The sequence below is a fragment of the Chiloscyllium punctatum genome, chromosome 45 (genome assembly GCF_047496795.1).
Source record: "Chiloscyllium punctatum isolate Juve2018m chromosome 45, sChiPun1.3, whole genome shotgun sequence".
Lineage (NCBI taxonomy): Eukaryota > Metazoa > Chordata > Chondrichthyes > Orectolobiformes > Hemiscylliidae > Chiloscyllium > Chiloscyllium punctatum.
Genome location: NC_092783.1, coordinates 9,928,017 through 9,949,056, shown reverse-complemented (window position 1 = coordinate 9,949,056; position 21,040 = coordinate 9,928,017). Strand labels below are relative to the sequence as shown.

Genomic DNA, 21,040 nt, shown 5'->3' with positions numbered 1-21,040 from the left:
GTCGCGGCTCAACGATTGACTTCAGATGGAAAGACTGGCAATTAAAACAGCAACACAGTTCATGTACCTTTTCAATATAATCGTCATACTATCCCAGTTATTGTGTCGAAAAGAAACAAGGACTGATGCTTCTGTTGTATCCCTTCCAATTGTTAATGCATTTATTCAGAGTTGTTAACTTTTTAAAAAGAAAATGTTGCATTCTTTAACTTCATTCTATCAATAAATAAATGGAAGGACAAACAGGTTTTGAAACTTCCTATAAATACCATAGGTCTCAGCTATTTATACTTTACCATACCCCAATACAGACACACTGTTCAAATATACATTCCCACTTAAAGAAATCTTCCCTCATCCTCCCTACGCCGACTTTTATTTCTCATCATGAATGGTTTCAGCCCCAATTCAGGTTAGTTCGACACTGTAGACTGTTCCAGCTCCTGAAGACCAGGAGGGGGGGTGGAGGGGGTTTGTAAGTGGACAAATCCTTCCCCCCCCCACCTATCGGGCTGCTGGGAGTGAAGTGAACGCTGGAAATCACCGCAGAGACTGGGAAACCAGAAACGCTTCTCCCCTCCCCCTTCCCCAAAACACACTCACAAACCGCACATAAGGTACACATCAGACAGGGGATTAGAAGCCACACACTCGCTACCACAGAACCACACACACTCTCAGACTCCAAGAAAATACAAACAAACTCAGCAACTCTCCAAAACGTATTCAGACACCGTTCCCACCTCCCCCGCCGCTCATATGAAATAAATTCACAAACTGCTATACATGGAGAGCAAACACACAGAACCTTACAAAGGCAGGAATTCACACCCGCGGACAGAAACACACACTCACAAACCGCACACAGGGTACAAATCAGACAGGGACCAGAAGCCAGACACTCGCTACCACAGAAGCACACACACTTCACAGACTCCAAGTAAATACAAACTCAGCAACTCTCCAAAACACATTCAGACACCACTCCCATCCTCACCCCCTCCATTACATCCCCAACACAACCACTCCCACCACCCCCCACCCCCCGACCCTGTAAACTAAACGCTCAAACTACATGGAGAGCAAACACATAGAGGCTGACACAGGGCAGGCGCTCACACCTTGGGACAGACACACACACAGACACACAGACACAGGCACACGCTGGGAACCAAGAGCAAGCATTCAGCTGAACTGAGCTGAGAAGGACATGCAGTTCTGACGAAGGGTCATCGAGCTGCAGGGTTAACGCTTCCCTCTCCAGACGGCTGCTGTGCCACCCGCTGAACATTTCCAGCGCGTTGTATTTGGATGGGGAGTCTCTGCTTGTGGGCACTGGCTTGCCCTGTCTGAAGGAGTTCCGGATTGAGATTGGAATGGCAAACGTGCGTTAGAAGTATTGAGACATTTTGGTAAAGGGGAGGGGGGGGCGGGGGTTGTTGCGGCTGTTAGGGGAGACCGAGTGACACAGAGACTCTGTGGGATCTCCCTGTGCTCAGTGTGGAGCTGACAGTCACTCAGTGAAACAGGAACAGCCTCCAGTGCCATTCTGAGGAGAGAGAGAGAGAGAGAGGTGGAAGTCTATCCAGCGGCTGGCCAGATGCAGTGAGCTGAATTCTACCAGGGAAGGGGCTGAGGGAGCACCTCTCCCCTCCGATTCAGGATGTCTGCTCCCGGGGAGGGTGAAGCGGTCAGCATCACCCCTTCCCTGGCCATCTACATCGGTGTGGAGGTGCTGATCGCTGTGGCCTCGGTGCTGGGCAATGTGCTGGTCTGCTGGGCAGTCAAGATCAACCGTGCTCTCAGGGACACCACCTTCTGCTTCATCGTCTCCCTGGCTCTCGCTGACATCGCCGTGGGCTCCCTGGTCATTCCTTTGGCCATTACCATCAGCATCGGGCTGCACACCCACTTCTACAGCTGCCTGCTCTTCGCCTGCACCGTGCTGGTTCTCACCCAGAGCTCTATCCTTGCGCTGCTCGCCATCGCCATCGACCGCTACCTCCGCGTCAGGATCCCAACCAGGTAACCCTTCCCTACCCCCCCGTTACCCCCCTCCCTGCGGCATGGCTCCCTCTTACAGAGCCCGCTGAGCGAGCTACAGCACACACTTGTGAAACGCGGATGTAGGGGAAGGTGCAAACAGCCAGTGAGGGGATTTGTCCTTCACCAGTGATACTGCAAGGGCATGTGTGGCTGAGAGGGGACTGGCAGGGGCTGTATCCAGGCTCCTGGAGAATGAGTGCGGCTTTCTGAGCGGTCTGACATCCCCGCAGTCCCTGCTCACCCTCTATTACAAATCTGCCGATACATCGTCCTTGCTTTGTTTTTAGCTCCTCAGTGTATGTGTGTGTGCTGGCACCTCTGATCCACGCTGATCTCTTCCCCAAGCTGGTTAAAATGAAACCTTTAAAACGACTTGTCTGTTGAAAGTGGTTGTGTTGGACATTTAATGTGATGTATGACACCCTCGGGGATGCAACATTAGACTGGAGCGATCAATTGAAACAGAGCCGGTGTTAGTTCATGTATATTACAGGGTCAGGTAGTGTCCTGAGTTTTCATCAGTTCCTTCTCAGGGTCAGGCAGTAATGCGTGGAGTCCACTCCGCTGTACATGGTCATTGAGACCGTTTCCTGTCCATTAGTCTCTCTTACGTTTGAGGACAATGAGAATGACAACGCCTTTGCAGTTTTATTTATTGAGTTCCAAGGGAGCTCCTGACTGGATTACAATGCCAAGAACTGAAAATTAAATTGAGATCAAATATCCCAGCACAGCTAAGTTGTAAGAGCTCGGAGACCAGCTTGGCGATTAATCATTGCTGAAAGGGGGGAAGAGTGGGATTACTTTTCCACCGACACTTGCTCTATAATATTTACTTCCCGTCGTACGGCGCAGCAGCATGTAGAGTCCCTGCACAATGACTGTCCTGTCAGACTGAGAATAGCGTGGAGCTAGGCAACGTGTGGCGATGTTGTATACATTTCTTACTTCGTACTTGAAGACACGTGACAATAGACCTAATTCTGACTCTCAAATTTATAAATAAATGCAGGAGTAATGTAAATTGCTATTGAATTTCCAATAATTCAGGATGATGTGTTAGGTTTCTGGTTCCTTTCAGTAAATATCACACCTGATGGGGGAACTGACCTTATGATCACACCAGTCTATTCAATATAGCAATGTCATCCATATACATCTCAGCAATTTAATTCTTACCCAAGTCCTTCATTATCGTCTTAGCTTCTTTTGAAAGTGGACATCTTTTCAAACAGAAGCGTAAATATCCATAATAAGGCCACTATTGCCTCAGTCAACTGGTATCCAAGCTTTAGAAAATGATGTCCTTTCTTTAATGAGGAAAAAAAACTTGGTGTAAAAGCCCACTCTTAGAATCATCAATTACATTTTCTTCCAAAAGTCAAAGAACTTTTTTGTGATGTGATGAGCTCAGCTACAGTCAATGGCTAATAACTCTCAATCAATTTGGTTTTCTAATGTTGGTACAGCATTAATCCCTACATCCAAACTGAAAAAAAAACAAGGTTGCTTACAGAACTCCCCAAATTCTGCAAAACAATGATATTTATACCTGAAGAATGAGAACAGTCAGTCTTGTGTTAACAACTGTGATGGTTTAATTATTCACACAGTTTATTTTCAGGCACAAACTATTTGTCAAAATATTTCTAGATGGAAGTCACATTGAGGTATTAATTACTGTGGCATTCATTACTATGACTCAATAAACATCCGTTTAGAATTCATATTACACTATAGTTATCACTAGTATTAAGCTCTGGCATTTCCTTCCTAAAATGTTTATGCCTCTGCATCTCTCCTTCCTCAGTTAAGACATTTGGTAAAAACTGCCTCTTTTGATCATCTTGCCAAATATTGTCTTATGTAGTTTGGAATCAAATTTTATTTTACAAATTTAAATTTGATAGTATAATGCTCCCATAAAGCAGCTTGGGACATTGTATTATATGAAAGGCTTTATATAAATGTAGGATATTGCTGTAACTTACAGATGGCAATGTTTTTCAAATGGTACATATTCTATTTATTTTTACTCTCCAGGCAATTCCAGACTTAGCAATCATTAAGGAGCATGTTTACCTGCTGCAATATGAGTCTAACAGCAAAGGCAATCATGTGGTAGTGTTGCTAACTGTGAATCAGACTCTCCAAGTCCAAGGCTGATCTCAGGACTTGATGGCTATACAAGATGTGATATAACATAACCAATAAGGTTAATTGCCAATCTGTAAATCTTTATGACAGACAGTAGGAGAAAGAAAATTTTGTGGTTAGCTAGAGCCAAGTGATGTACCAGCAGTGCAACTACCTCCTAATGTAAAAAGACTTTGTGTGTAGGTTCATTAGCAATTGTCCATCCTCACTCCAAGGGGCCACTATATACACACACACACAAAACAAAAGAGAACCATCCTATTGTTTTGCTAATGATCTGGTATATTTGTTATATCTTGTAGGGGGAAGGCAATAGCTTAGTGGTATTGTTGCTGAACTATTAATCCAGTGACCTTTGCAATGATTCAGGGTCTATGGCAAATGTTGGACCTTGGAGTCAATAAAAAATCTGGAACTAAGAGTCTAATGATGATCCTGAGACCAGTGTTGATTGTTAAAAAAAATCTGGTTCACTAATATCCTTCAGGGAAGGAAAAAGAAGTGAATGGGTGCAACCACATGATTAACACTGTGACATAAATATATAGAAATGAATAAAACACTTTTAAGCTATAGCAATTTGGAGACCAATCAAATCATAGATACATTTTGAATTTGGGAAATTAAATCTAGTTTGTGAAATTAAATCTAAATTTAGGGACTGTTTACCCAAGAATTAATAATACATGCTTGTAAATCACTCTCGACATTACACATGGGGAATCAAGATCAAGTTTAGTCTTCAGGTAAAGTACAATTATAATGCAAGGGATACAGAAGCCAGGGTGAACAAAAGTAAATGACCATTTATAGTTGGACAGCAAGTTGTAGAGTGTTTTGGGAAGCAGAGGAGTAGAGATGGGTGTTGCATAGAGGTGTATCTACAATACAAGTCACATAGCTGAGGGATAAAGTGAAGTGCTGAAGAACCATCAGACTGGAATTAATAGATGACAAATTTACTCAGGCTGTTTCCATTATAAACATTGACACAGGAACTTACAAGCAGCTAACATTGCCATGGAAATTACATGGAGATGTAATATTTTTAATGTGGTCCATTAGCTCTTCTCCTATGGCATAGCATATGGTAAGTTGGCACAAAGTGCAGTCTTGAGCCTGAGAGATAATTGTGAAGGATGTACTGCTTAAAATAGTCCCAATTCTATAACTATATACTCCATTCTTTTCATACTTTCTTTGTAAATTCTCATATTCCTCTTCTTATAGGCAAGGGAGAGATGGTAGGATGGATTTCCCTTGTTTCCACCTTTCAGTTGATGGAATATTTTGATGTAAGTGCATCCACTCAACCACCCACCAACAACAAACAAATCAATTTCCTCAGAAACTTGAAAAAAAAGGATAAATGTTTGTTACTTAACCGAAAATGTATTCTCAACAGCACATACTGTCACAATTCCACAGACACACACAAATATACAAAATAAAAGGTTTTACAAACGTGAAAGCGACATTTAGGTTTCAAAAGTTCAAAAATTCCTAGGCATGTATGGTTCCCTCAGGATGAAGTCTTGAAACATTTGTAGGCTTATAATTTCTTTTGACTCCACTGAAGAAGTAGATGTTGGAGATTGACAAAGATGGATTTGCAGTAATCTACTGCATCCAGTCTTAGGTTTCTCTGGCCTTATTCCAGACAAGGTACATTCAAACCCCTGGAATGAAATGATAGGTAAAGGCCAGCCCAAATTCTTATGTGACCTGGTGGATTTTATGCAGAGTTCCTTGCTGAAACTTTTTCTCTTTCACTCTATGTGATGCTCCCAAAAGTTATTTAACATTCTTTATCAAAACCCAAGTTCATGTCACCTCTGTTTTCCATTGTGCTCACAAATGATTTCTGATCACTTGGTATTGACATGCAATGTGTCCAGTTTCCATCTATAATCTTGTGATAGAATACATTTTGATAGAAGGTTTGTTTTCCACACATCCATTCTTTGGAATTCCTTTCTGAAGCCAGGAATGTGCAAGCCCATTGTAAATTAATTTCTGTAGCTATTTGGATTATGGGAACAATTAATTCCCGGCAAAGGTTTGACAGAGTTTATTGCCTTCTGAGTCCAGATATGCAGGCTAGCTCAAGGCCCCTGTGTAGTTCCAACTGTATTGTCAGTAAGGAATGAATGGGTCACCTGATAACTCAGCTCCATTTTCTTTCAGATACAGAAATGTGTATCCTTCATTTTGTTTAAAGTAAAATGTTCATTTTCATTAAATCTGTGGGCCCATCCCACATCAGCATAGCACTCTTTATAATGGAGAATGCGTGTCTAAAGTAGGCACATTGTAATTATATCTTCGTATTTCAAATGGTTTTACCTCCTGCTGTGAAAGGGTGTAATTATAGGTCTTCAATTATACATTGAAATTTTAAACTATGAATATAGAAAAGAGAAATTCAAAACATGAGAAAATGTTTCACGTGCACCCAAAAAACAGGATGTTTAATATAGACTCAGAGCTGTACAGCATGGAAGCAGATCCTTCTGTCCAACCTGTCCATGCCAACCAGATATCCTAAATTAAACGAGTCCCATTTAGTATGTTTGGCTCATATCCTTCTAGAAACTTCCTGCTCATGTATCTCTCCAGATGCCTTTTAGATATTGTAACTGTACCAGCCGCATCACTTCCTTTCGCAGTTCTTTCCATACATGCACCACCCTCTGTGTGAATAAGTTGCCCCTTCCGTACCTTTTAAATCTTTCCCCTCTCACTTTAAAACTATGCCCTCTAATTTTGGACTCCCCCACCCCAGGGAAAATAACTTGGCTATTTGCCCTGTCCAAGCCCCTCATGATTTTATAAACCTCTATAAAGGTCACCCCTCAGCCTCTGATGCTCTAGGAAAAACAGCCCCAGCCTGTTCAGCCTCTCCCAATAGCTCAAACCCTCCAACTCTGGTAACATCCTTGTAAATCTTTTCAGAACCCTTTCAAGTTTCACAACATTCTTCCGAAAGGAGGGAGACCAGAATTGCATGCAGTATTCCAAAAGCAGCCTAACCGATGTCCTGTACATCTACAACATGACCTCCTAACTCCTATGTTACATTATAGACTGAAAAAAATCCTTCAGCTCCATTTATTTATAAATACTCAGCTGGACAGAACTGTAAGGCATACAAGCTAACTTTTTCATGCATTCTGTTTGAGCTTTTCATGACCTCAAACCTCGGACAGAGTCATCTCGTTGCTTCTTTAAAACAATATTTTACAAGATAACAGAATAGCTGCTTTGATAGAATAGCATGTCATTCTTTCATGTCAGGCTTCAATCCAAGTTTTATTTTCTTTAGCAACTGCCAAAGTTTTAATTAAAATTAATTATGTCAGTTTTGATTCAGCTCAAAGTGATTGCGAGCTCACAACACAAACTGCTCTTGATTTTGTACAGACTGTAATTAAATTAGTTTCACTCTAAAAGACACCACAAAGATGGACTGTAAAGAGTTGGGGTTATGCAGCAGCGCAGCATGCATGGTCTCCAGGTTATTGGTGAGGCCTGCAAAGGAAGTTTTAATGTGAATCAAAGTATTTAATGTTGATCTCGAGTTCTGGATAATGTCTGCAGTTGCAACAAGAGTAAAAACACTGCTGCAATTGCTAACATGGGCATCTTCACCACACAAAGAAATAATTATTTTCTCTTAATGCACTGATTTTGTACAAAGTTTCAATCATTTGCTTCTACAGTGCTGATTACAGCAACAAAATGAATAAAGTAACTAAAGTGAAGATTTACAGATGGAGTTTAAATAAAGATTGCAGTAATGAGACATAGATTTTTTATGTCAAATTATACTAAGTTTCAACATTTATATTGTTACAACTAGGTGAGATGAAGTTAACTGGCTGTTCTCTTTTCAATCTCTACAGTTGATCACAACAAATATTTAACTCTCTCCAAAAAAGAATGTATCTGCTTTATCCATTAGCAAGATGAAGTCAATCACAAGCTTATCTCTTCTGAAAGAGAATGCAAATTTATTTCCCTCTAATCCCAAGCAAAATAATAAACGTGTCAAGCTTTCGGCCTTTGTGCATTCAATCGGGTTGTAATACACCCACACATTAACACAGGTACGAGTTAAAGAGGAGTCAGCATTAACATTTCGGGTCCAGTGATCCTTCCTCAGATCTTTCCTCAATCACTGGACCTGAAATGTTAACTCTGATTTCTCTCAACAGACACTGTCAGACCTGCTGAGCTTTTCCAGCTTTTTTCTGTTTTTGTTTCTGATTTCCAGCATTTGCGGCTCTTTTGGTTTTTATAAAGTAAAGCCAATTGCATCCAGTACAAAGGAAGATATAAGAATATGCAGTTCAAAGTCCTGTTGGTATGTCCTTGAGGAATAAGTTTTTAACCTAAGAGAAGGGAGATTTAGTTGGTTGTGGATACAGTCAGCAATCGTTTAATTTGTACAAAGTTAAAAATCACACAACACCAGGTTATAGTCCAACAGGTTTAATTGGAAGCACACTGGCGTTCGGAGCGCCGTTCCTTCATCAGGTGACAACCACCTGATGAAGGAGTGTCGCTCCGAAAGCTAGTGTGCTTCTAATTAAACCTGTTGGACTATAACCTGGTGTTGTGTGATTTTTAACTTTGTTCACCCCAGTCCAACACCGGCATCTCCAAACCATGTTTAATTTGTAGATTTTTTTTCTAAAGTCCTCTGTTTCCTAAATGTTCTTTACTGCTTGAGTTTGAGGGAAACAGGCCAGTTTCTTTTAGAGAGAGAGAGGAGAAGAGTGAACAAATAATGGTGACAACATCTTCCTGTTTAGGAACCTTCAAAGGGTTACAGAACTTCCTTTGAAATACTGGTTCCAGTATGTATTTTCAACAGGTTCCTTCAGGTGGATGTGTCTATCACAGCATGTCCAGCATTTTTGCATTTGTTAATGTGCTGGTGACTACTTCTACAGGCATGGCTTTTCCAATCAATGCAAATCATTTCTGGGAGATCATTTGCACAAGTGAATTAGGAGGAGTAGGCTATTCAGCCCCTTGAGCCTGCTATGCCATTTTAACAAGATCATTGCTGATTTGCTTGTTGCCTGAATCCACACCAATATCTTAAAGATTTCAGCTTATATTGCTAAAAATGACAAATGTAGTTTAGCAATAAATCTTTCCATTCATCAACTACAAGATTTGATTACTATATTTTTGTAATAAATTTTAAAATGTCATGAGTTGTATCTTCTCCATTATCATGTCATTCATGCAAAGATTTTCTGCACCTCCAGCAATTCCCAGAGGTCACATGCTGTTTCAATGACCCACAGTCATTCATCAAAGAGGTTGTTTACTATTGGTTCATCTACAATATTATGTTGGAATCTCCAGTCACTGACAAGATAATGATTCCTGAAGGCAAGCTGGTGAAGAATTAGTTATCGCAAAGAAAGCGTGCTGACAAATACAGTTTATATACAGAATTTAATGAGCACGCAGTCATGTTGAGAACCTGCATCTCTAACACACAGAGCAGTATGAGTGTCCTGCCAATGATATCATCATGTACTGAGAAAATTAATCTTGGTTCTAATCAATGATAAAAATCCATCTGGGTCTTGACCAGTCAGTATATTCCTTATGGTCATCAAGTAAGTTATAATGTCATCTGCAATTTCAGAACATATTTTCTTTGTTTGCCTAGAGTAATTATCTGTTGGATGTGACCCAAGTGTTTATTTGCTCGTAAAGAAAATTAGATGGTCATGTTGATCAGAAATTCACCATCTTGTATGAGCGGATCTCAGTCACACTACAAATCTAGAATGGTTTTCACTTTAGTGAAGTGCAGGCTGAATTTTAAGACAATAACACAGTTGGTTAGTGGCATTAACATTATTATAATTAATTATAGCAGCAACATTTCAATGCAAAAAGAGTACAGCATTTTAAACACTAATCTCAAGGTTCTTCTGGCGTTTGGATTTCATTGCTCAAAGAGAAAAGTAATAGATTTCAATATAGTTAATGCTTTCTGCCAGTTCACTTTGCTTGTTTTTAACAATAGAGAATAAAATAGCTTTCATTGTTGTTCTACACATTCTATTAACTAGAACTGGCATCCTTAAGCATGATGTGAAAGCAGTAATTGACTCAGGACCTGAATTTCCTTTCTCCCTTTGGCTGAGGTACCACAAATCACGTGGCTTGTCCAGTGTGCTTCATTTCTGTATAAAAGATGGAAAATAGTCCATTGTTCAACTGGTTTATTCAAGGCGTAATAAATTGTTGGGTGCTGGTTTATTACATGGAAGTAAAAATTAGGAAGGGAAACTAGCAACACAATACTCAAACTGATCTACAAGGTGTTTTAAAACAATGAGGAGCATGGAATCATTATCAAGTTAAGTTTATTACCTTAGAATTGAGCCACTCTCAGAAAGTTAAGTGGACAGTTACAAAGCCTTTTTAACTGGAGAATAGAAAGGTGGCCACAAGAACTTGCAGATACAAGGAACAAATACTCGAAATGCAAATCCTTTGAATCTCATTTTCAATATCCAAGATCAAAGACTTTATCCCAAAAGGTCATGCAATCATAATATTAATTATTTTCACTATTCGGCTAGATAAAGCAAGAATATGAAATTCTTCATGTTCAAATTATTCTATAGACCTAACATGAGTCCAGAAGTTTGCATATGTTAACATTTTAAAGAATAACCTAGGAAACATGACAGATCATTTACACACAGCAAGTTCCGACAGACAGCAATGTGATGATGACCAAATAATCTATTTAAGCAGTGCTGATTGAGGGATAAGTATTCATCAAGCTACCTAAGATAACTTCCCTGCTCTTTTTCAATAGGGTGCCATGGGATTTTCTGTGTCCACTTGGCAGGAATTCTTCCAAAATAGAACATTGCTGACAGCACAGCACATCCTTAATCCTGCACTGCCACATAAGCCTCGATTTTAATGCTGAGGTGCTGGAATGCAAATGAAGCTCGGTGTGGACTTGTTGGGCCGAAGGGCCTGTTTCCACACTGTAATCTAATCTAATCTAATCTAATATAAAACTAGCTGCATGTCAGGACACACATCCTCTTTCTATTCTCCACCTCACAGTTTGATTGGCCAACAACCTTCACATCTACTACACTGATCTACAGAATTTACCATATATACAAATATTTAAAAAGTAGAATAGAAATACTCTATTCTCCTGTCCTACTCAGTCAGCTTACAATATGCAATACAACCTCTTTATGTTTTTACTCACCAGCAGCTATGTCATTTGCTGGGAAAGGCAATAATGATAGAAAAAACAAAATCTTGATCAAATAAGAGGAAAATAAGATCTTTTCTTCCTCTGTGACCATGCAGGAGGTTAGGAGATAAGCATCAATTCCTGCAGCCTCTCAAAATTTGTATTCAACACCAGTTAACACTGAATTGTGATGTAGATGAATCAGGCCCTCTGGGAGAAGGATTACAAATTCCTTTAAGCAGAGAATTAAATTTAGTGCAAGATGTGGAACATCTAGGAATTATTTTCCCACATATTATTCTCTATGATGAGCCTCGGCCACTAAGAATGCATGTCAAAAGTTAGAACACAAGACTTGTTTCTCATAGAAATATTTCTGTTTAGATTTTGACTGGAATAGCTAGAGCAGTGATCCAAAGTTTACAAGCTTAGCATTTTATTGGCAAAACTGTGAGTTAAACATGTTCCTATTTGAAGGATAATAAGTTAGGTACAATTTTTGATGTTTAACAATATTCAATAACCGTTTATTATATGTTCTTTTCAAATGACTAGTAATTTTCATTTTTTGGAGAAACCAGATTTTTAAATTACTGGAGTTGGCTTTCTTTTGTGATTTATGTCAGAGAGAATTCTGATAATTCAGCTATGTTCCGAAATGCACTTCACGCATACAACTGGTAGACATTGCATCATTGGTTTGGATTTTAACCTATCTGACATTCTGTCTCCCGGGTGAATCAAACACCTCAAAGGGAGATGGTTGGGTAGAGATTGAAAGATTGGGGAGTTACCTAATGGTGTGGATCTTGTCTAATTATGTAGGGTTTACCTAAGCATACACACTGTACTGAGCAGGTAATATAACAATCACTCACTACCTAGATCCGACAGCCCTGAACTCAATTTCAAATAAGGATTAACAATGGGACTCAATTCCCTTATTATAGTATTTACAGTACACTCACACCTCCATGGAACAGTTTGATCATCTTGCCACCTTTAAAAATAGAAGTGGGTGTGATGGCGGAAGGCTTAGGCCAGGATTTATGCAACATTTGATGTTTCTCACCTGTATTTAACCAGTCCATTTGAGGTTAAAACTTGTCCTTATATCTTCCCAAAAAGATTATTGTCAGTGAAATCTCATTCCCTTTTAGGTGTCAACAAAAATGGTCAACAAGGAAGAGCATTTTGTTATTACAGTATATGAACTAAATAGGGAGGAAAGAGAAAGCAGATATATTTGTGTCATTCTGCAGAAGTATCATCTTCCATTGATTAGCAACTGTGGCAATTATAGGAACAGGAAGTTAATAACTCAAATCTTGACATAAATTTATCCTCTTGAAGATGGTGAAGGGGAAATAAGAAGACTTAGTCAGGAATGGAAAACCTCTATTTCCCATTTCCTGCTCTCCTTTGTTCCCACTTCCTAATAATTGATTCCATCATCTGTACAGAATTGCTGAGAATTGGGAATGTCAGCCAAAAAGAAAACCAGTTCATTTTGTGTTGGAAGCATATGTCAATGTATCTGATATTGAGACTGTTATGTCCCTTCTCAGTTATTTGCAGTCACTATGAACCTGTTCTCCTTTGCACGGAACACCATCTGGCTTTTACTTGTGGACACTTTGATTTCTAATTATGTTTCAGTTCCACACTAGACAACTTTCCAAGAAAGAAGTCAAACGCTAAGTATAGTCAGACACTCTGTCTAATCTTTGCCTTATCAATTCATTCCAGAAAGATGAAGTAACTAATCTAAATAGTTGTGAAAGGAGTAATATCTGCAGGATTATCAGACTAACTGTATCGTGCAGTAATCTAGCAACAAAGTCATTCTCTAAAACAAATGACTGGGGAACTACTGAAGAAAATGGTTTTCCAATTGGCATAAATATGGACATAAAATGCATAAACACAATAATCTCTGAAAATTCAAGATAAAATTGTCAACTTGCCTTTCATGTTCAGATGATAACTGACTGACTATAAATTTTACAGCAGTTTTTGTTTTACTTCATAATCCTTATTTGAATGCAGTAGTTTACATAGTTGATTCCTCAGGTTTTGTTAAAATAAGAAAAGTTAATAAAAGTTTTGTGAGCTACAGATGCTATGAGACTATCAATCGCATGACAATTACATTGAGTAGACCAGTTCAGCTCATCCTAAGAGAGCTTTGGAGAACAACCCGGAAAGTTCTTTTTTCTCAGAATTCAGTGATTACCTCCACAAACCTATTTGTGAAACTGTTTATGAGCCAATCAATCTTTGCATAGCAAAGCAATTATTGACATCAATCATAAATTGCATTTTTACTAGTTTGAAGCAATATCCTTTCACCACCCTGGAGCTGTATTTTAAAGTAAAATTCCAGGTGATCTTTTCCTTAACATTTACTTCTTATATCGTTATTTAAGATGATACCAGAGACAACTTTTGAAAGGTTTAAGTTTCTCCAATCATTCAGCATGACTGAGCCTCCCTTCTGCCTTGGTCACAAGAAAGGAACATAGTGGTCGACATGCTCTGTGAACAGATAAGTGCATCATTTGGTCACCGTTTCCTCCAACTTTAATGAAAGAATCTGTTGGCTTTGATTTTTGAACTGTTCCATTTAAACATGTAGATCCAGATCTTCTAATCCCAAGGGAACAATTGGACAATGATTGTGTAACCATTATTGATTGTCATATGAAAAATAGACATTGGGTTTACTCATTCCCTTTAGGGAAGAAAATCTGCCGGCATTACCTGGTCTGACCCACGTATGACTCCAGACCCACAACAACATGATTCACTCTTAACTATTTTTCTGGGCAATTGAGTAATAAATGTTGGTCTAGAAATCAATGCCAAATCCCATGACCCATTCTTTTAAAAGGTCTGTCCAAGAATGTAGAAAGTTTCTCAGGTATGTCCTGTGCCTAAAACTGATGACAAAAAACAACTCTCAGGGTAGTTCCAAGACCCAAATCTTCAGCTGCTTCACCAATGATGTTTCCTCCATTCTAAGGTCAGGAGTGGGGATGTTTGCTGATGACTGCACAATGTTAATCACCATTCACTCCTCCTCAGATACTGAAGTAGTTTATGTCTAAATGCAGCAAGACCTGAATAACGTTCAGGTTTGAACTGATCAATGGCAAATAATATTTGTACCACACAAATGCCAGGCAATGACAATCTCCAACAAGAGAGAATCTAAACATTGACTTTCGATGTTCAATGATATTAACACGGCTGAATACTCCATTATCGACATCCTGGGGGTTACTATTGATGTGAAATGGAACTTGGCTAGCCACATGCATTTTTTGGCTAAAAAAGCAGATTAGGAATGCTGGGAAATCTGTGGTGAGTAATTCACCTCCTGACTCTCCAAATCCTTCGCTCCATCTAAGAACCACAAGTCTGGAATTTGATGCAGCTCCAGCAATACCATCCAAGACAAATGATCCAGCTCGATTAGTGCCACATCCATTACCTTGAAGGTTCAGTCCCTTAATTATTGATAGACTGTGGCACGGTAATAGCTACAAATTTGTACACAGTTGTACCATCTACAAAGTGCAACTCACTTCAGCAATTCTCAAAATATCCTTTGACAATGCCTTTCAAATGCATGACCACAAACACAGAAAAGGAAAAAGGCTGTAGATGCATGGAAATATACTGAAAAAAATGGAAATTAGGAGTATGAAGACTCCAAGGACTGCAAGGAGACAGCTCACCACCCCATCTTCCAGGGCAATAAGGGATATAAAGACCGGACTAGCCAGTGGTGACCACATATTTTTGAATAAATAAAACAAATCTAATCACTTTCTGAAAATGCAATTAATTACACCATTGAATTTTTGTACAAAGGAACATGAGTATTGTGAATGGATTTTAAAAGGTTGTTTGTCAAGCGTCTGTGACCTTAAACAAGATGATAGTGCAAGGAATCTGGCTATGTGGATTGGAGTAAGTTAATGTTTAGATCAGATTGGTGTTGGAAAAGGACAGCAGGTCAGGCAGCATCCAAGGAGCAGGAAAATCGATGTTTCGGGCAAAAGCCCATTATCAGGTTTTTGCCTGAAACGTCGATTTTCCTACTCCTTGGATGCTGCCTGACCTGCTGTGCTTTTCCAGCACCACTCTGATCTAAACTCTGGTTTCCAGCATCTGCAGTCCTCACTGGCATAAATTAATGGTGAGCAGAATGTTGCATTATAGTCAACAATATGTAGAGTGTGGATTAGTGGTGCTGGAAGAGCACAGCAGTTCAGGCAGCATCCAACGAGCAGCGAAATCGAAGTTTCGGGCAAAAGCCCTTCATCAGGAATAAAGGCAGTGAGCCTGAAGCGTGGAGAGATAAGCTAGAGGAGGGTGGGGGTGGGGAGAGAGTAGCATAGAGTACAATGGGTGAGTGGGGGAGGAGATGAAGGTGATAGGTCAAGGAGGAGAGGGTGGAGTGGATAGGTCGAAAAGGAGATAGGCAGATCGGACAAGTCCGGACAATTCAAGGAGACAGTGCTGAGCTGGAAGTTTGAAACTAGGATGAGGTGGGGGAAGGGGAAATGAGGAAGCTGTTGAAGTCCACATTGATGCCCTGGGGTTGAAGTGTTCCGAGGCGGAAGATGAGGTGTTCTTCCTCCAGGCGTCTGGTGGTGAGGGAGTGGCGGTGAAGGAGGCCCAGGACCTCCATGTCCTCGGCAGAGTGGGAGGGGGAGTTGAAATGTTGGGCCACGGGGCGGTTTGGTTGATTGGTGCGGGTGTCTCGGAGATGTTCCCTAAAGCGCTCTGCTAGGAGGTGCCCAGTCTCCCCAATGTAGAGGAGACCACATCGGGAGCAACGGATACAATAAATGATATTAGTGGATGTGCAGGTAAAACTTTGATGGATGTGGAAGGCTCCTTTAGGGCCTTGGATAGAGGTGAGGGAGGAGGTGTGGGCACAGGTTTTACAGTTCCTGCGGTGGCAGGGGAAAGTGCCAGGATTGGAGGGTGGGTTGTTTGGGGGCGTGTACCTGACCAGGTAGTCACGGAGGGAACGGTCTTTGCGGAAGGCGGAAAGGGGTGGGGAGGGAAATATATCCCTGGTGGTGGGGTCTGTTTGGAGGTGGCGGAAATGTCGGCAGATGATTTGGTTTATGCGAAGGTTTGTAGGGTGGAAGGTGAGCACCAGGGGCGTTCTGTCCTTGTTACGGTTGGAGGGGTGAGGTCTGAGGGCGGAGGTGCGGGATGTGGACGAGATGCATTGGAGGGCATCCTTAACCACGTGGGAAGGGAAATTGTGGTCTCTAAAGAAGGAGGCCATCTGGTGTGTTCTGTGGTGGAACTGGTCCTCCTGGGAGCAGATACGGCGGAGGCGGAGAAATTGGGAATACGGGATGGCATTTTTGCAAGAGATAGGGTGGGAAGAGGTGTAATCCAGGTAGCTGTGGGAGTCGGTGGGTTTGTAAAAAAATGTCAGTGTCAAGTCGGTCGTCACTAATGGAGATGGAGAGGTCCAGGAAGGGGAGCATGTGCAGTCATTGTTTTTACCTAATATGTAGAGTGTCTAGAAGTGATTCATTAAGTTATAGTAGGGATAAAAGATTTATGTGGTAAGATGAGATAAATTGAGCTATTTTCATTAGAGCAAAAATGCTTACTTGTTCCAAATAATAAGCCATAATGTCGAGGTGACAGTGTTGGAGTGGAGTGGACAAAGTTAAAAATCACACAACACCAGGTTAAAGTCCAACAAGTTTATTTGGAAATACTAGCTTTAAGAATGCTGCTCCTTCATCAGATAACCATCTAGTTACCTGATGAAGGAGCAGTGCTCTGAAGGCTCGTACTTCCAAATAAACCTGTTGGGCTATAACCTGGTGTTGTGTGATTTTTAACAAAATGATAAGAGTTTGGAAAAACTGCATCACAAAAAAGCTAATTTTCTTTAATTACTAAGTCAGTCAGTAAAGCATACTAATTTGTATTAATTACCATACACAGGCGACTGTCTGTGTGGAGTTTGCACATTCTCCCCGTGTCTGCGGTTTCCTCCAGGTGCTCTGGTTTTCTCCCACAATCCAACGATGTGCAGGTCAGGTGAATTGGCCGTGCTAAATTGTCCATAGCATTAGGTGCATTAATCAGGGATAAATGTAGGGGAATGGGTCTGGATGGGTTACTCTTCAGAGGGTCAGTATGAACTTGTTGGGCAAAAGGGCCTGTTTCCATACTGCAGGGAATCTAAAAAAAGTCAAGAAATTTCATGTACACAGAAAATGATTTGGATGTCCTATCAAAAGCAATGAAAGCAAAATCCATAATAATTTTAAAACAGAAAATGGATCAATACTTGAACAAAGAAGAAAAATAACTTAATACTGGGAAAAGCAGCAGGCAATTGGAACAAATTTATATTTTTTTCAGGGACCCAGCAAGATGCATTAGTTCCTTTCAATGCTTTGCAGTGTTAAGATTATAGGACGCATGAACATTTTGATGAAGATGCAGGAAGGTTAACTCCTTACATGTGTTTAATGATTTGTCTGGTAATTAAATGAATGCAAAAGCAGAATTAGGACTGGATTGTACTGAATTACACTGAATATTAGTGAGTGCAAGTCAAAGGTGATTCTCGTCAGACAACAATAAAAGACCAGATTTAATTTCCAAGGCACAGGAGGGACATTAAAGGCAGGGGTCATAAGGCTAAAAATTAACACTTAAATTTGGGTTGTGAAGAAAGGCAGAAAAAATAGCTTTTTAGCCTTGAAAGGAAGTGACTGAGAAAAAACATATGGTAAAATGACAGTACAATAAAATATAATCCAGGGTACTGGCTGCAGATAATGCAAGACGATAAATGAAAGGATTAATATTGGGAAGTTCCCAAAAAATGTTATTTGACTCAGAAAATTAACTCTGTTTTTCTCTCTCCAAGGATCGTGCCAGACCTATAGAGTTTCTCCTGCACTTGCCTATTTTATTTCAGATTGCCAGCATCTGCAGTATTTTGCTTCTTTTTTTGGGGAAGTACATTCCTCGGAAAGAAAGGATGAGAATGAATTTCTGGAATAGTCATAGTCAGAGTCATAGAGATGGAAATAGACCCTTCGGTCCAATCCGTCCATACCGACAAGATATCCCAACCCAATCTAGTTCCACCTGCCAGCACCCGACCCATATCCCTCCAAACCTTTCCTATTCATATAACCATCCAAATGCCTCTTAAATGTGGCAATTGTACCAGCCTCCACCACATCCTCTGGCAGCTCATTCCATACAAGTACCACCCTCAGCGTGAAAAAGTTGCCCCTTAGGTCTCTTTTATATCTTTCCCCTCTCACCCTAAACCTATGCCCTCTAGTTCTGAACTCCCCGATCCCAGGGAAAAGACTTTGTCTATTTATCCTATCCATGCCCCTCATAATTTTGTTGTTCTGTACAGCTGCAACAAGACCTCTCAACTCCTGTACTCAATACTCTGACCAATAAAAGGAAAGCATAGCAAACGTCTTCTTCACTATCCTATCTGCCTGTGACTCCAATTTCAAGGAGCTAAGAACCTGCACTCCAAGGTCTCTTTGTTCAGCAACACTCCCTAGGACCTTACCATTAAGTGTATAAGTCCTGCTAAGATTTGCTTTCCCAAAATGCAGCACCTCGCATTTATCTGAATTAAACTCGATCTGCCACATCTCAGCCCATTGGCCCATCTGGTCCAGATCCTAATCTGAGGTAACCCTGTTCGCTGTCCACTACACCTCCAATTTTGGTGTCATCTGCAAACTTACTAACTGTACCTCTTATGCTCACATCAAAACCTTAAATTAATTTACAACTAAATTAGATTAGGAAATGCAAGCTTTTTATTGGTGTCTGAGATAAGTTTCCTCCTCTGAGTTAATCTTGTGAAAATAGTGGTGAGCTGTTAAAGTTCCAGTGAGTGTTTCTTTTACCGAGGTCTCTAATATGGTGTGTAACTTGTGTAATTATCCCAGCTGATGATAATACTGGACAAGTCAAATCTCAGGGGAAACCTGGGGATTTGATGGATCATAACTTTATTGTCTCAGCTGGTTACCATTATGGTTAGTCACTGAAACCTATTCATAAGGGCTGCCAGTGTTGTTTAACAAAACAATAATGTTATTACTCAAAAGAAATATACACATAAAATACAGTTTTGAAAGTTCTCAACATAAATAGCAAAATAAAGTTTCAACGTACTTTCCAGTATTATTCTTTTTTTACATATTCAATAATAATGAACTATCCCATCTATCTCAATGCATTTCTTACTTAATCGATTCTTTATCATGTTAATGGCCTAGAATCTTTTTTCCAGTTCTAATGGCCTAATTCTCTTCTTGATTGTAACAAATTGAAAATTTCTACACAAGCTTTCAAAGCTTGGAGATGCCACAAACTAACTTACTATTCTGCTGATATGAAACCGTTTGGATCTGAAGTCCTGATTCTTGAGCAGAAACCTAATTCTGGATTGAAACTGAATTCAAACAATTAGTAGTGCTGATTTGTTTCACTGTACATCATAAAATGTTCAGCTTTCTAAAATTTCATGAATTAATGTACCTGATTGAGGCAATTAAATTAAATTAAATTACTATTTTCTTGAAAGTTATGTATTAGTTCCTTGTTCTAAATGCTTGGTAACCTAGTGTTAAAAAAAAAGTTACTTTCATTGAACTAGAAATGCAAACCTATTTTACCTCTATTTTCAACTCCAAATTCCAAATTTTAAGAACAAATTATACCTCTTTATCACATCTAGTATAGGATTGCTGTATCACAAGTAAAGTATGACAAATAAGTACTGGATGTATAAAAGTAATGGGTAAGGGGAGATCTCTGTTTTTATCTGTTGTAAAATCTACTCTAACAGCCATTTCTTTTACCAAATACCTGTCCAGTACCTCCATATATTCTGGATGTAGGCTTGCTCACTGAGCTGGAAGGTTCGTTTTCGTCACCATACTAGGTAACATCATCAATGAGCCATGGGATGAAGCACTGTGACATGGCCTGCTTTCTATTTATGTTTTTATGCTTCCTTGGGTTGGTTACATCATTTCCTGTTCTTTTTCTCAGGGTGTGGTAAATGAGATCCAAGTTAAGGTGATTTTTGATACAGTTCCAGTTGAAATGCCATGCTTCTAGAAATTCTCGTGTGTGTTTCTGTTTGGCTTGTCCTAGGATGGATATGTTGTCCCAGTTGAAGGTGTCCTTCCTCATCTGTATGTAAGGATACTAGTGAGAGTAGGTCATGCCTTTTTGTAGGTAGTTGGCGTTCATGTATCCTGGTGGCTAGTTTTCTGCCTGTTTGTCCAATGTAGTGTTTGTTACAGTTCTTGCAAGGTATTTTGTAAATGACATTAGTTTGTTTGTTGTCTGTTTCGGGTCTTCTAAGTTCTTTAGCTGTTGTTTTAGTGTGTTGGTGGGTTTGTGCGCTACCATGATGCCAAGTGGTCTGAGTAGTCTGGCAGTCATTTTCGAGAAGTCTTTGATGTAGGGGAGGCTGAGAGATCTGACAGCAACAAACCCCAACAAGCAGACAAAAAA

At 40.0% G+C, this 21,040-nt stretch overlaps 1 protein-coding gene across 1 annotated transcript in view; it reads left to right on the top strand.

The window, feature by feature from the left end:
* Positions 1-636: 636 nt before the first annotated feature.
* Positions 637-21,040, top strand: part of LOC140467149 (adenosine receptor A1-like) — a 77,798-nt gene continuing 57,394 nt past the window's right edge. The window contains exon 1 of the mRNA XM_072563246.1: positions 637-2,025. Within this exon, the coding sequence (XP_072419347.1) occupies positions 1,664-2,025 (362 nt within the window). The 5' untranslated portion in view covers positions 637-1,663. The remainder of the gene's footprint in view (positions 2,026-21,040) is intronic.